At 40.7% G+C, this 15330-nt stretch overlaps 1 protein-coding gene and 1 long non-coding RNA gene across 4 annotated transcripts in view; one reads left to right on the top strand and one right to left on the bottom strand.

Annotated features, from left to right (window-relative positions):
* MINDY3 (MINDY lysine 48 deubiquitinase 3) overlaps positions 1 to 15330 on the top strand; it is a 75501-nt gene that overhangs the window by 20312 nt on the left and 39859 nt on the right. For both annotated transcript variants that reach the window (XM_045006033.1, XM_045006032.1), the window contains exons 7-9: positions 4112 to 4185; positions 4714 to 4793; positions 13757 to 13827. In XM_045006033.1, coding sequence (XP_044861968.1) covers positions 4112 to 4185; positions 4714 to 4793; positions 13757 to 13827 — 225 coding nt within the window. The remainder of the gene's footprint in view (positions 1 to 4111; positions 4186 to 4713; positions 4794 to 13756; positions 13828 to 15330) is intronic.
* Positions 5914 to 15330, bottom strand: part of LOC123364167 — a 36909-nt gene continuing 27492 nt past the window's right edge. The window contains exons 1-3 of one of the 2 annotated variants that reach the window (XR_006577022.1): positions 12077 to 12214; positions 7598 to 8063; positions 5914 to 6169 (exon numbers count right to left, since the gene is read on the bottom strand). This is a non-coding gene — a long non-coding RNA (uncharacterized LOC123364167). Of the gene's footprint in view, positions 6170 to 7597; positions 8064 to 12076; positions 12215 to 15330 lie in introns of those variants that run through there. The other variant, XR_006577023.1, reaches the window with a different exon arrangement.

Genomic DNA, 15330 nt, shown 5'->3' with positions numbered 1-15330 from the left:
TTAAGTAGGGACATTAGGTCCATAAATCTGTAGCTCCGTTTTCATTTTAGTCTTTAGTTCAGCTGATAGCAGTGAAATCCTGAGGAAGGGGGAAAGTCAGAGGATCTCCTGGCAATGTTCCCCCACTGATTAACTGTGAGTAGAGTGATTGTTCCTTATCCCATAGACTTTAAGGTCAGAAGGGACCATCATGATCATCTAGTCTGACCTCCTGTACATCGCAGGCCACAGAACCTTGCCCACCCACTCCTGTAACAGACCCCTAATCTCTGGCTGAGTTACTGAAGTCCTCAAATCATGGTTTAAAGACGTCAAGTTACAGAGAATTCACCATTTACACTAGTTTAAACCTACAAGTGACCCGTGCTCCATGCTGCAGAGGAAGATGAGAAAACCCCAGGGTCTCTGCTATTTTAGGGTCAGAATGACAATCAGTTAGAGCATGTGGGCAAGACTTACCAGCCAGATACCTGGGAAAGAATTCTCTGTAGTAACTCAGAGCCCTCCCCATCTAGTGTTCCATCACCAGTGGGGTGATATTTACTGCTAGCAGTCGCAGATCAACTACATGCCATTGTAGGCAGTCTCATCATACCACCCCTTCCATAAACTTACCAAGCCAGTTACGTTTTGTCGTCCATCCATCCGTTCCCCACCCCAACACTTGACAGGCTGTTTCAGAACTTCACTCCTTTGATGGTTAGAAACCTTTGCCTAATTTCAAGCCTAGACTTGTTAATGGCCGGTGTATGTCCATTTGTTCTTCTGTCCACATTGGCACTTAAATACCAGGGAGGGAGAGAAGTTATTTAAGTTATCCCCTGATGATATATAGAGAGCAATCATATCTCCCCTCAGCCTTATTTTGGTTAGGCTAAACAAGCCAATCTCTTTGAATCGCCTCTTATAAGGTCACTTTTCCATTCCTCAAATCATCCTAGAAACTCTTCTCCGCACGCGTTCCAGTTTAAATTAATCTTTCTTAAACATGGAAACCAGCATTGTGCACAGTATTCCAGATGAGGTCTCACCAGTACCTTGTATAACAGTACTAACGCTTCCCTCTCTCTGTGCTGGATTTACTGTGCCTTATGAATGCTAGGGCTGCATTAACCTTTTTCACATCTGCATCACATTGGCGGCTCATAGTCATCCCGTGATCAACCAATACACCCCAGTCTTTCTCCACTTCTTTCGCTTCCCACTGACATGTCCCCAGCTTATATAAAAAATTCTTGTTAGTCCCTAAATGCATGCCCTTACACTGTGCACTATTAAATTCCATTCCATTTCTTCTATTCCAGTTTACATGGTCGTCCAGATCTTCTTGTCTGGTCCTCCTCCATATTGGCAATACCTCCCAACATTGTGTCATCCACTAATTTTATTAGCGCACACTCCCTTTTTTTTTTTGCCAATGTCAGTAATAAAAATGTTAAATAAGATTGGTCCCAAGACTGGTCCCTGAGGAACTCCACTAGTAACCTCCCTTCAGCCTTAGAATTCACCTTTTTAGTATGGTCTGCTGTAGTCTCCCTTTTAATCAGTTCCTTATCCATCTTGCAATTCTCATATTAATCCCCATCTTAGCTAATTTAATTAATTTCCCATGTGGAACTGTATGAAATGCTTTACTGAAATCCAGGTATATTAGATCTCTACTACATTTCCTTGACTAAAAAAATCTGTTGCCTTCTCAAAGGAGATTAAGTTGGTCTGGCACAATATACCTTTTGTAAAACCATATTATATTTTATCCCAATTGTTAACCTCTATGTCCTTAATTACATATGCAATTGAGGTCAGACTAACAGGCCTTTAGTTTTCTGGATCACTTTTTTCCTCCTTTGTTAAAAATAGGAACTGTATTAGCAATTCTCCAGTCAGCGGGTGCAACCCCCAAGTTTACAGATTCATTAAAAAGCCTTGCTAGTGGGATTACAATTTCATGTGCCAGTTCCTTTAATATTCTTGGATGGAGATTATCTGGGCTGCTTTTAGTCCCATTAAGCTATTTGTGTTTGACTTCACCTTGGGTGTGGTAATTTCTACCTCCATATCCTCATTCCCATTAGTCACTCTGTCATTACCCCAAACTCTTCATTAGCCTCATTAAAAACTGAGGCAAAGTATTTGTTTAGATGTTGGGCCATGCCTAGATAATCTTTAACCTCCACCCCATCCTCAGTGCTTAGCGGTACCACTTCTTCTTTTCTTGTTTTCTTATTTATATGGCTATAGAACCTTTTACTGTTGGTTCTAATTCCCATTGCAAAATCCAACTCTGCTAGCCTTTTGGTAGTTCTCATTTTATCCCTACACTTTGACCTCCAAGAGGTAGCTTCCCTTGCTGATCCCTCCCTCTTCCATTCCTTGTAGGCTGTCTGCTTTCTTTTAGTCATCTGCTTAAGATGCTTTCTCATCCAGCTTAGTCTGCAGCCCTTCCTTATGGTTTTTTCCCCCCCTTGCTTGGGATGCAGGCTTCAAATAGTTTCTACAACTTTGACTTAAAGTAATTCCAAGCCTCTCTACATTCAGATTTTTGAGTTCTTCAGTCTAGTTCACTTCCCTAACTAATTCCCTTAAAAAGTTAACCGTTTTGAAATCCAGGATTCTAGTTGCAGATCTGTTTTTGTATATCCTTCCATGTAGTTAAACTGAATTAGCTCATGGTCACTTGAACTAAGGTTGTCCTCTATAACCAGCTCTTCTATTAGGTCCTCACTATGTATCAGTATTAGGGCTGTCGATTAATTGACGTTAACGCACGTGGTTAACTCCAAAAAATTAATCACAATTAATTGCAGTATTAATTGCACTGTTAAACAGTAGAATACCAATTGAAATTTATTTAATATTTTGGATTTTTTTACATTTTCATATTGTATTCTGTGTTGTAATTGAAATCAAAGTGTATATTTTGTATTACCAATATTTTCATTGTAAAAATAATAAAAGAAATAGTAGTTTTCAATTCACCTAATACAAGTACTATAGTGCAATCTCTTTGTAGTGAAAGTGCAACTTACAAATGTAGATTTTTTTTTTTGGTTACATATCTGCACTCAAAAACAAAACAATGTAAAACTTTAGAGCCTACAAGTCCACTCAGTCCTACTTCTTATTCAGCCAATCGCTAAGACAAACAAGTTTGTTTACATTTATAGGAGGTAATACTGCCCTCTTCTTATTAACAGTGTCACCAGAAAGTGAGAACACATATTTATAAGGCACTTTTGTAGCCGGCATTGCAATGTATTTATGTGCCAGATATGGTAAACATTCGTATGCCTCTTCATGCTTCAGCCACCATTCCAGAGGATATGCTTCCATGCTGATGACACTCATTTAAAAAAAAAAAAAAAAAGTTAATTACATTTGTGACTGAACTCTTGGGGGAGAATTATATGTCCCCTGCTCCTTTACACCCACATTCTGCCATATATTTCATGTTACAGCAGTCTCAGATGATGACCCAGCACGTTACTCGTTTTAAGAACTTTCACTGCAGATTTGACAAAACACAAAAGGTACCAATGTGAGATTTCTAAACATAGCTTCAGCACTCGACCCAAGGTTTAAGAATCTGAAGTGCTTTCCAGAATCTGAGAGGGATGGGGTGTGGAGCATGCTTTCAGAAGTCTTAAAAGAACAACACTCAGATGCGGAAACTACGGAACCCAAGCCACCAAAAAAGAAAATCAACCTTCTGCTGGTGGCATCTGACTCAGAGAATGAAAATGAACATGCGTTGGTCTGCACTGTTTTGAATTGTTATCAAGCAGAACCCGTCATCAGCATGGACACATGTCCCCTGAAATAGTGGTTGAAGCATGAAGGGACATATGAATCTTTAGCGCATCTGGAACATAAATAACTTGCGACGCCGGCTACAACAGTGCCATGAGGCTGCCTGTTCTCACTTTCAAGTGACACTGCCCTTAGTGTCTCTTCTGTCAGTTATGCCACTCTGCAGCAAGGCAGCCAACCGTGATATGTTTTATTGTCTGATTGTTTTATTTTGTATCTGTTAGCTTTAAGCTTGTCTTCATTCTTTAACAGCATTAATTTTTTATAAATACTCCAGTGAGTGCTTCTGCTTTTTCTCTAGGGTATCGAAAACATAAAAAATGAAATTGAAGATTCCACAGAGCCATTGATAGATCCTGTTTATGGCCATGGGAGGTAAGTTGTAAATAGTAATTTTTGTGAGATGTGTTTGTAACTTTTTTATATTTTTACTAGAATAGCCAGATTATTCAATGGTCTCCACAGAGTGGACTAACACACTTTCCCATGTTTCTACAAGTGATTATTCTTTTAGAAATCGTTGTTGAGCATCCTTAGTATGAAAAGAATTCAGTTGCTATTCTACAGTAGATAAAAGCAACAACTATTGCAGTAACTTTCTACTTGAATTCTTGGAACCCCTTTGTTCACATGGTTCGCTGCGCTTTGGAACAAACCCTTTTAATACTGAATTTCCAGAGGAAGTATTCAGTCTCGTAAAATGGTGATAAATTGGCAATCTTGTGTTTAAAAACTATTTTGGGTGTCATTGAGATATATATTTAAACTGAATTCAAAGTGTTTAGACAGCAAATGCTTGCTAAGATATGAGTTTTCTCCTTTGTTCAGGAATAATTAGATTTGCAGAAATAAATGGCATTTAATAAATAAATTTTTAATAATGTATATTTTTCCATTACATAGCCAAAGCTTAATTAACCTCTTGTTGACGGGGCATGCAGTTTCTAATGTGTGGGATGGAGATCGAGAATGTTCAGGAATGAGTAAGTTACTTCCAATTTATAATTTTATCTGTTTTTACACAGCATAACTGTTCGGTGCTAGAAACTTGAGTTGAACAGTGTTCCTTGTTCAGTAGGTGAGGTACTATTTCGCTGTCCTTAACTTCGAAGTAGGCATCAAGTAAAAGTAATATTTAATCCTCCCAAAATCTTTGAGGCTGGTATTGATTAATCCTCAAAATCCTTGTGAGGTCGGTGTTTAATCAGCCAATATTTATACGGCACTCAGGGATGTAAGGCTCTACCTTTTATTATTTTTTAAAAATCACTTGTCTAACTCTTCAGTTATATTTTCTATGATACATATCTGTACCCAACTATTCCTGGGGAAGAAAATATCATCTAAATTCCTAATTGTATAGGGGGAAGTAAAGGAAGTGCTTGCATGTATCCCAAAACTCTTCAGATTACGTGGGGTGGATAGTCGCTTGTAATTGTGCAGTAAACGTATTTTGATTGGTTACATTCCACAGTCTTAGTAAGAAAAGCTGAGTTACAGCATTGGGAACACAAGTATGCTTTTCCCTTCTCCTTCGCTATCTTTGGCCTCTCTCCTTCTTGCACTACACCTTTTTTTCCTCCTTTGGTCTGTTCACTGTTTTCCTCTATCTTGTCACATTTCTTCTTTAGTCAGTCTCTTCAGGGTTGGCAACAGTCGATCTGTAGCTTCCTCACGTAGAAGGCATGCACAAGTAAAATACAAGGACTTTGTATGGTCCTACATGACTCTTTGAAGTTGACTCCATAGGTATTTTCCTAGTATGATTACTAGCCAGTTGCCTAAGCTGCTTCTAGGCAATAACTACCAGTCAGAGCTGGACAGGGCACTCCATGTATAGCAGATATCCAATGCCTTTTGGACATCCTATGCAGTTGCACAGTGGTTGAGGGATACTGGTTATGTCAACAGTTCTATTTACCAGTTGCATGTGTTGCTTGACACTTTTAATAGGTTAATAATCATTGTAGTGATGGTTGATATGACTGTGACAAGTTCTTGTCCCAAAATCAGGCTACAGAGAACTAAAACCAATTATTCCAATATCTTGTCGGAAGCCTCAGGGTGGATGGCAAGGACACTCACACTCAGGGCAAATTAAAACCTTAGAGACCTTTATTAAAATAATGAATAAAGCCAGAAAGGATCCAAGCCACATAAAAAGATAGAGATAATACAGTATTGGGGATATCTGTGATATCATTCTTTGCATAAGCTCTTAGATTTGCATATTCGCACCCTTCTTTGAGGACCTGGTGGTAAGAAACAAAGGACCAGCCCTGTCTCTGGCCTGGCAATGAATTCAATGGTCCAGGTTCCTGAATGAGTTGAAGGGTCAAATGGGGAAAAGCAGAAAAGCCTAGAAGAAAGAACGAACGCCACATGTTGGTTGCCCTATTATAGGCCCTAAGATAATATCCAACCCGCTTTGGCCAAATCTAACTGCCTTATCCACATAGTGCTAAAGTTAACCTATAGAATAAGTACACACATATTGATACATGTTAATACCATTTTAGCTCATTATCATACCCATCACTTCGTGCTTAAGCAGAATTGCAGCTATTACTTCCAAGTTCCTTGCAGTTGCCATTTACTGTTAAGTTCCAACTTCTACCATTGAGCAAACTCTCCTTATTCCCCAAAATCTAAAGGTAATTAGGCCAATTGTCTATGCCAAAGGTTACAGGCCTATTTAACCACGCTTATGCTAACTTGTTTAAGCTAATGTCTTACAAGATACAGGCCTGTAGATTCCTTACTGCTGAATATAATAAAGGCAAGACAGCCCTGTGGGCTACATGTGGTGAGATTAATCTGTGGAGGGCCTACCTTAGATATGATAAATTAAATATTGAAAGCACATACAGTTTTAAATTAGACACTTGCGTAACTTCTGAATAAAAGTGCACATTTGCATTTTGCAGATATTTTAATGATCTCTGGTTCAGTTGTTTTGATATAATTTTTAAAAGGAGCCGCCTGGCCACAAACTGATTACAAATTTTAAAATATAGTAGTAACAGAGTACATCTTTTTTAATCTCTAGGTTTAGAAATGTCTCTTGTACCAGAATTATCTACTCATAAGTCTTAAGTTTATAAGATGAAGCAGATGCAAACAATGCACATGTTAAATTTATCCCAGTAGACTGATCATCTCTCTTTTCAGCCTCTCAAATGTCAGAGAAACTTAAATTTCATAGCATTTCTAATGCTCTACTCTTCTGAACCCTTCCATTGATTCTGCCTCCTGTATTTATGTTCTAATATATCATTGAGCCTGGATAATAAAAGCTATTCACTGATCCTAGAATAATTTTTTTTGGATGCAATACTGTTAAGGTGTGCGGCTTTTAAAGATTCAAAAACCTAAGTTGGTGGTGGTCTGATGTTTAATATTAGTTTATTGTACACATTTACTATGTATAAAATAAGACAAAATACATGTCTTAACAGTTGGTATAATTGTATTTGGTTTCCATTAACTTGTTTTTGACCCCTAGTATCTTGATTAGTTTGAGTGGGAACAGGCCGAAGTCCTAAATCTTAACACTTTTATTTTTTATTTCAGATTTTTAATCAAATTCATGCTTTTGGTTAGCTATTGAAAAAGATCAAATTACAATATTCAAAACTGTTCTGCAGATGGTATACAGTACTGACTTGTGAAATTCCATAAGCATCCAAGTGCCATATGGGAATATTAAGTAACTGTTTTCCTACCCATCTTGCGCCAATTCAGATTGACCTTTGTTTTTAAATTATTTGAACCAGTTCCAGTTTACCTCTTTGACTTCCTATCCGCTTACTTCCCACGCTTGCTCTGTTCCTCTAGTCTTCTCTCTTCCATCCTATATTCCTGCATAGTTGGAAGATGCCTCTCAGTTGTGAGTACTAACTTTGAGATTCACAGAGTAGTTACAAAATAAACTATCTTAACTTGCTTGATTTCTTTATGAAGCATTTTTGTGGTAGACAATGAGCCAATTTTAATACCAGTTCCTTTTTGTTGGCTCAAATGCTGTGATCTAGAAAGTAGTAATTCTTCTTCGAATGCTGTCCCTGTGGGTGCTCTGCTTTAGATGTTGGTGCATCCCGGCACCGCTGATCGGAGACTTTTGGTAGCAGTGCCTGGTTGGGACGCGCATGTGCAGTAGCTGCCTGTTGGTGCTTGCGCACCCTGACCCCCTCAGTTCTTTCTCACTGTCTAGGGCTGTAAATGGAGCTGCAACAGCGATCTCTGAAAATGACCTAAAATAGAGAAATAGAACAATTTAGATAGCAATTAGAGTTTAGTTAGTCAATAGTGTAGAAATAGTCTTAAACTTCAGTTTAAAACTATTTAGACTTCCAAAAAAAAAAAACCCCTCTCCTTCTTTATTTCTGTTTAATTAGAAAATTAGATAAAGACAACGCCAGGCTTGCCTGTATTCAAAAGATGCACTTTTTGCAAGGACATGATGCCTGACGGCCACTCACAGTGCGTCCGTTGATTAGAGGAGGCCCACATTCCCCAGAAATGTTCCCACTGCAACAACCTCAAAGCCAGAGCAAAGAGAAACAGGGATCTTAGGATAATTTTTAGTCTAACAGAAAAATCCCTTACTCCATCGGATGCTAGAAAACCCCCAGGAAGGGACTCTCCAGGCACCTCCTCCCTGGATAGAGCACATACCCTTTCCTCCAAAAAATTGAGGAAAAGGGAAACATCACTGACGCAGGGAGACAGAGGCGTAGCGAGCGCCCTCCGTACCCTCCGACTGGAGGGGGCCCCGCAAGGAAAGGGGCCCCTAAAAGTGGCAAAAAAAATGTTTCTGCATTGTAAGGGGCCCTGGACATATGTTCGGAGGGGGCCACGTTCTTTGTTGCTACGGCCCTGCAGGGAGAACTGTTAAAGAGAAAACGATCTCCAGCGAGATCACTACCCTCAGTGCCAACGGCCAGCAAGGTGAGCACATTCGGTGTTCCAGGCACCTCCAGCACCGCCCGCACGGGGAGTATGAACGGTAAAGGCAAGGAGTCAAGTGGCAGGCATAAGACAACCTCCTCCTCCACGGCACCGACCACTCCCAGGAAGGACAAGGTGTTAACAGCACTGAAAACAACAATGCCAACCCGGTACAGACTCCTAGGGAGTAAGTACCCATCAGACCTAAACCGCCAACATCAGCACCAACCAAAGCCACTCACAAGAGGGTAGCACCAATGCAGGTGCCTGAACATATCTACTCGGCACCGACAACCTTGGCTCCAGACATGCCGATAACCTCCACACCAGGGTCTCCCATTCTTGGCACCGAAATACCAGGACTCAATGTCTGTGTCACACTTCACAGCCTTCATGCATCCAATTACAAAATGCTTTCTTGCAGGAATTCAGAACATGTATCCTGAAGTCTGCATGGGATCTAAACTTAGTCCTCAGAGGACTTACCAGAACCACCTTCGAACCCCTTACTACCTGTTCACTGCTACACCTATCAATGAAGGTAGCGTTCCTAGTTGCGATCACCTCAGCATGTAGCATGGATGAGATCGGGGCCCTCATGGCCCAACTATGTGACCACACCCTAAATTCGTACCAAAGGTACCCTTATTATTCCATGTCAGTCAACTTACACAATTCCCTCCCTGCGTTCTACCTAAAGTCATGTGGGTCTACCCAGGAATCTGTTCTCCACACTAGATGTTAGAAGAGCACTAGCATTTTACCTAGAGAGAACAAAATATTTCCGTAAGTCACCGAGACTCTTCATCTCCACCACCACTGGACGATCGAAAGACATAGCCATTTCAAAACAGACTGTCAAAATCCATTTTGATTATTGCATCTACCTGTGTTATCAGCAGCAAAAGATAGAACCCCCTCCAGGGATCAGCCCATTCAACGAGAGCCGTTTCTACCTTGACTGCTTTTCTACATAATGTCCCAATCAAAGAAATATGCCAGGCTGCCACTTGGGCTTCAATACACATGTTCACAAACAACTATGCAATAACGAAAAACTCTGAGAATGATGCAATACTAGGCCTTATGATATTATCAGCAACTGTGCAACCTACTCCAGAACCCAACCTTCCATAACAAGGCTCTGCTCTATAGTCACCTAAAATGGAGCATCCACAGGGACAGCACTCTAAGAAGAAGAGAAGGTTACTCACCTTGTGCAGTAACAGAGGTTCTTCGAGATGTGTGTCCCTGTGGGTACTCCACTACCCACCCTCCGCCTCTCTACAGAGCTCTCTATATGAGCTTTACATAGAGTAGGAATTAAGTGGATCTGGACACGTGAGCGCCAACGGTACCACAAGGTGGCCACTGCGCATGCACGTCCCAACCAGGCACTGCTACCAAAAGTCTCTGATCAGCAGCGCCAGGACTCACCGACACCTAAAGTGGAGCACCCACAGGGGGACACATCTTGAAGAACCTCAGTTACTGTACAAGGTGAGTAACCTCCTCTTTCATCTGAATGAAGCAGCTGCAAAGAGACTACATTTTATTAATATATACAATGCTGTGCCTTTTCAAAAACAATCTCTGTAATGTCAGAACTTCTGCATTATTTCATATCAACACAAGGTGGCATTTAAGTTACATTAAGCTTCAAGTAGTATCACTAGGTATAGCACAATAAAGGACAGAAAAAAGTGCTCTTATAAAAGGTGCAGTGCACTAAAAACTAACTACCCAATAAAGTAATTGCAAAAATTCTTTTAGAAAAGGACTAATTTTCTGACAAGAAGCCTGAGTCAGAATAGCAGGTTATGTGAAAGCCCTCAACTATCAGAGGATCTCTTCTGTTTCCTTTCTGACATAATGTCTCAAAATAGAAGGACAGGGGTCGGCAACCTATGACACGTGTGCCAAAGACGGCACGCGAGCCGATTTTTTTAATGGCATGCTGTGGTCTGCCGGGACTCCAGTGTGTCATTAAAAATCCCGCCGGTGCAGCAAGCCGCAGGGTCTGCACTCCCGGGCCAGAGCGTCCAGCCCAGCGCAGCAAGCCGCCGGCGCCTTCCCCCCTTCTCCTGGAGCCCTGCTGCCGCGCATGCAACGCTCTGGGGGCTGGGGCTGCGCGCTCCCGCGGGGCAGTGTTTGGTTCCGTGGGGAGGGAAAGACGCTCCCCGCTCATCCGGAGCCCTGCCGCTGCGCGCAGAGCTCTGAGGAGCGGGGCTGCGCGCTCCCGCGAGGCAGCCTATCTGGCTCTGCTTGGAGCCTTATGGTAAGGGGGCCGGGGAGGTTGGATAAGGGGTGGGGGCAGTCAGGGAATGGGGAGCAGGGTGGGTTGGATAGGGGGTGGGATCCCGAGGGGGAGTGGCTAGGGGCGGGGGTCTCTGGAGGGGGCAGTCAGGGAGCGGGAGGGGTGGATGGGGCATGGGAGTCCCGGGGTCTGTTAGGGGGTGAGGGGTGGATAGGGGTCAGGGCAGTCAGGGGACAGGGAGCAAGGAGGGTCCTGGGAGGGCAGTTAGGGTGGGGGGGGTCTCTGGAGGGGGTGGTCAGGGGACAAGGAGCTGGGGGCGTTGGATGAGTCGGGAGTTCTGGGCGGGGGCTGTCAAGGGGCGGGGAGCGGTTGGATAGGCATGGGAGTCCAGGGGGTCTGTCTGGGGGTGGGGGTGTGGATAAGGGTCAGAGCAGTTGGGATGGGTAGGGGGTAGGGTTCTAGGGGGCAGTCATTGGACAAGGAGCAGGGAGGCTTGGATAGGAGTTAGGGTGCTGGGAGTAGTTAGGGGCAGGGGTCCCAGGGGAGGGGGTAGTCAGAGGACAAGGAATGGGGGGCCTGGGGGTTCTGAGGGGGGCAGTCACCCAGCCCTCTGCCCTGAGCCCTGTCCCATCCCCCCCCCCCCCCCAAACCCAAGGCCCCTATTAGATTTTGAATTGGACTTGCCACTTTTGCTTCTTCCCAAGGAAAGTGCGATTCTGCTCAGTATATTGCCATATATAGCAATGGGGCTGTAAGTGAATAAGTATGCTGCCTGAGCTCCCAAATGTACCAGTGCATGAACAAATTCTTTCCTGTCTGGCTGAATGTCAGCCTGGAAAGAATTTTAACAGCCTATGGTCCAAAGGTACCTCCAAAATAGAGGTTAATCAGAAAGATCCCTTAGTGATAAACTTTTGATTCTACAAGGTGTAGAATCTTCAGAATACATTTCCTGGGCAGCTAGGAGCAAAGAAGTCTGTTTGTGGACAACATTGGGAAAGGAAGATCGTGCATAATAACCAGCTTATATGAATGAAACACACATCATGCCAAACTTACCCAATATCATCTTTTTTGACTTATTGGAATGGATAGATAAAGGAAATGCATGGAAAAACTAACACTTCTTTCATGCAATTCCTGTAGTCAATTCACTGCACAGGGTGTTGAATTCAAGTTCTTGAAAACGTATTGCACATGGTGTCCCAAGTAAGTAAGAGCGAAATACAGTGCTGTCATAAAATGCAGGATTGAGTCTAATTGAAACATTATTAAAAAAAAAAGTTGATTTTCTTTCTCTTCAGAGTGTTACCCCAGAAGTTGGCCTGTAGGTAAATGCATCACAGTTTGTAATCATAACATGAGTTACTATTACTATCAAATGTATATTTAAGAGCTACAGTTCCCCAAAATCAAAGTAGCTTCGGTGTAATTCTCTGAAAAGTGACTTTGATATGTCTACACAGCAGTTAAACACTGGCCGCTGACTCGGGTTTGTGGGGCTGTAAAATTGAAGTGTAGATGTTTGGGCTCAGATGAGAGCCTGGGCTCTGAGACTCTCCCCCTTGCAGGGTTCCAGAGCTTGGGCTCCAGCCTGAGCCCGAATGCCTACACCACCATTTTACAGCCTTGCAGCCTGAGCCTCCCGAGCCCAAGCCAGCTGAATCAGGCCAGCTGCGGATGTTTGTTTGCTGTGTAGATATATTACCTTAAAGACTTTACCAAATAGATCTGCTCACTGTATGTTCAGACATATGCTTGCTTTAGTGTCACAAATGTTTATTGCTTTTATTCTTGTTAGAGTGAAAGCTGGATTCTACTCCTTTTGATCAACAGATTTGTTTACTAAATTTTAATCAGACCTGTGTAAAGCTAGGGATGCTGTATTTTTGGCTGCAGAATGTTTATTACTAGTGGTTATTCTTGAGTACAAAATAACTCCGCTTGATTTTCAGATCCAAGAGAATGTCCAGCTCAGGCAAATAGTTTCCTATTTGCAAATTTTGCACATTGTGGTTCATTGAGACAATAAACATGAGAGCCCAGAGCCGTTTTTAGTCCTTTTCAGAGTGGAACTACATTTCTAAAGATGCCGAAGTCCAAGTTTTAGTTCTATATAGATTATACTTTTCAAAGATTCATCGGCTTCGAAATATTTTTCATTCTTACTGTGAGGCTTTCTTTAAAAATAGTACTTCAGATGATTAGTACTGATACTTGAGTGCTGGTACAGATGGTTGCTCGCAATGTAATTTAAAAATGAAGTTCTCCACAGGAAAATGAAATGAGAAATAGTCATTTATTAATAACTAATATTTCAAAACCAGTTGATTTTGTATTTTACACAGTGTCAATATGATTAGAGAAAAGTGGAAATTTTTGCTCCTTTCATTTTCAAAAATGGCAGTTTCAGGGTGTTATTTTTTTCTAGAGCATACTGGAATACTTCAGAAGAATTTGCTTTATTGAAAATCTAAACTTTTTTAAAAGGACTGTCAACAGCAGACTTCTAGTAAAATTCATTTTGGTTGTATTCATTTATGGAAAAAACAATTTGGGATTTGGCTAAAGTCATCAAGGAATTTTTTTTAAAGCTTCTAGTTGACCTGACCTCATTCCTTTTTCAGTGCTTGTTTAAGTTGTATGTCTTTGTAAAATAAGGTGTCTTAAACCATATGATTTTTGAAAAAATAGAAAATAACTTATCTAATTAAATGTTTGGGTTTTGTTTTTAAACAGAACTACTTGGTATACGTAAACAGGCAACTGTAGGTTTTTTGACATTAATGGAATCCCTAAGATACTGTAAGGTAAGCTGCCTTTTTCGTCATCATTTTCTGAAATGATCTTTCTCTTGCGAGTTGCTCCTTAGCAGTATTCCATTAACGCATCATCCTCTTCTGAACATATTGCATGTAGGCACTTCATCCTAAACTGTTGAAGAGTACAGTCTAAGAGTTATTGGTTTGTAGTATTTCTAGCCTCAAAATGAAACCAAGCCTAAAAGTCTGTAATAAAATAACATTCTCTTTATTGTTAGGCATGTCAATACATGTCTTGTGATGAGTAAACATTAAGAATGAACAGTTTATTCTCTTCATTAATAGAATAACTAATTTATGTATTTTTGCCCTTTTCTTAGCCAAAAGAATGTTTAAATGTGATATTCCAACCTTGCTCAAAAATACCATGCATTTTATGAAGTGCTGAACACTTTAATTTGTACCAGAAGTTAAAAAAAAAAAAAAGTAGATACTAGCTACCTCATTTGTTAAATTAAAAAAACCCATACTTCAGTCATATAGAAAATAAAGACAAAAATGGAATAGCCAAAATGTGTAATTTTGGCAGATGTACTATTTTAGTTAGTGATATATTTTAAAGCTACACTGGTGTGGTTCATTATTTATGCATTGATAGGTAGCTCTTAGATTTGCTTTTTACAAAGGAACTGCTTTGCAGCAACTTTAATGTAAGTAGAAGCTGGCACTGTTTTTATACTTAGAGTTAAATCCAAGTTGATTTATGATTTTATGTATTGTAACTTCCTTGTTCCAGTCTGTGCTGTAACTCCCTAGATTTTAAAAAAATAAATAATTGCTTGGATATTTACTTATTACTATTTCTCTGTGCCAAAAACATTGACATCCAAGGGCTGGATGTTAACTTCATGTGTGCATCACTGCACATACCAAAATCTACTTAAATGCAAACTCTGGCTATTTTGATATGTGGTGATACAGAACATAAGTCTTCAACACTAAGATTTTATTTAAGGGACATTAGTATGCTTTTCACTACACTTGTAATATTTTGGATGCTTTGTTAATGTTTTCTGTCTATTTGCCATGCACTTTTGTTCTGGTAACATTTGTCAAAGGCTGGCTTGTTGGTGTTTGTTTTCATACTACACTGAATCCTTTTGACTTGGCTAATGCTGTATAGAGAATTATGTAGAATTTGCATATATTTAAAAGAATATTGACTACAAACCATGAATGTCTCTTCAAAGTTTAATCACTTGAATAAAAATAGATTAAAAAGATGCAGTGGTAGACTAAGGTAAGCATAAGTGCACCCCATGTAGGGCATATGGCGGTATGATGCCTTAAACTCAGCAATACCCGCTTGGCCTTTGTAGGGAGAGCTTTCACTTCTGAAATGAGGGACCATAAGTTAGGTTGGTTTAATAAGGATGAAGAAATGCACCTGATTGGTCTGTTTTATTTTTGTCAGGTAACATAAATGAGTTTATAATCACAGGATGCATAGTCAAGTGCATAAACCAAATAGACTTCTACCTTAAGGGACTG

Source organism: Mauremys mutica, chromosome 2, assembly GCF_020497125.1.
Source record: "Mauremys mutica isolate MM-2020 ecotype Southern chromosome 2, ASM2049712v1, whole genome shotgun sequence".
Taxonomy (NCBI): Eukaryota; Metazoa; Chordata; order Testudines; family Geoemydidae; genus Mauremys; species Mauremys mutica.
The sequence above is the reverse complement of the archived record's forward strand: the minus strand, read 5'-3'. Positions and strand labels throughout refer to the sequence as shown.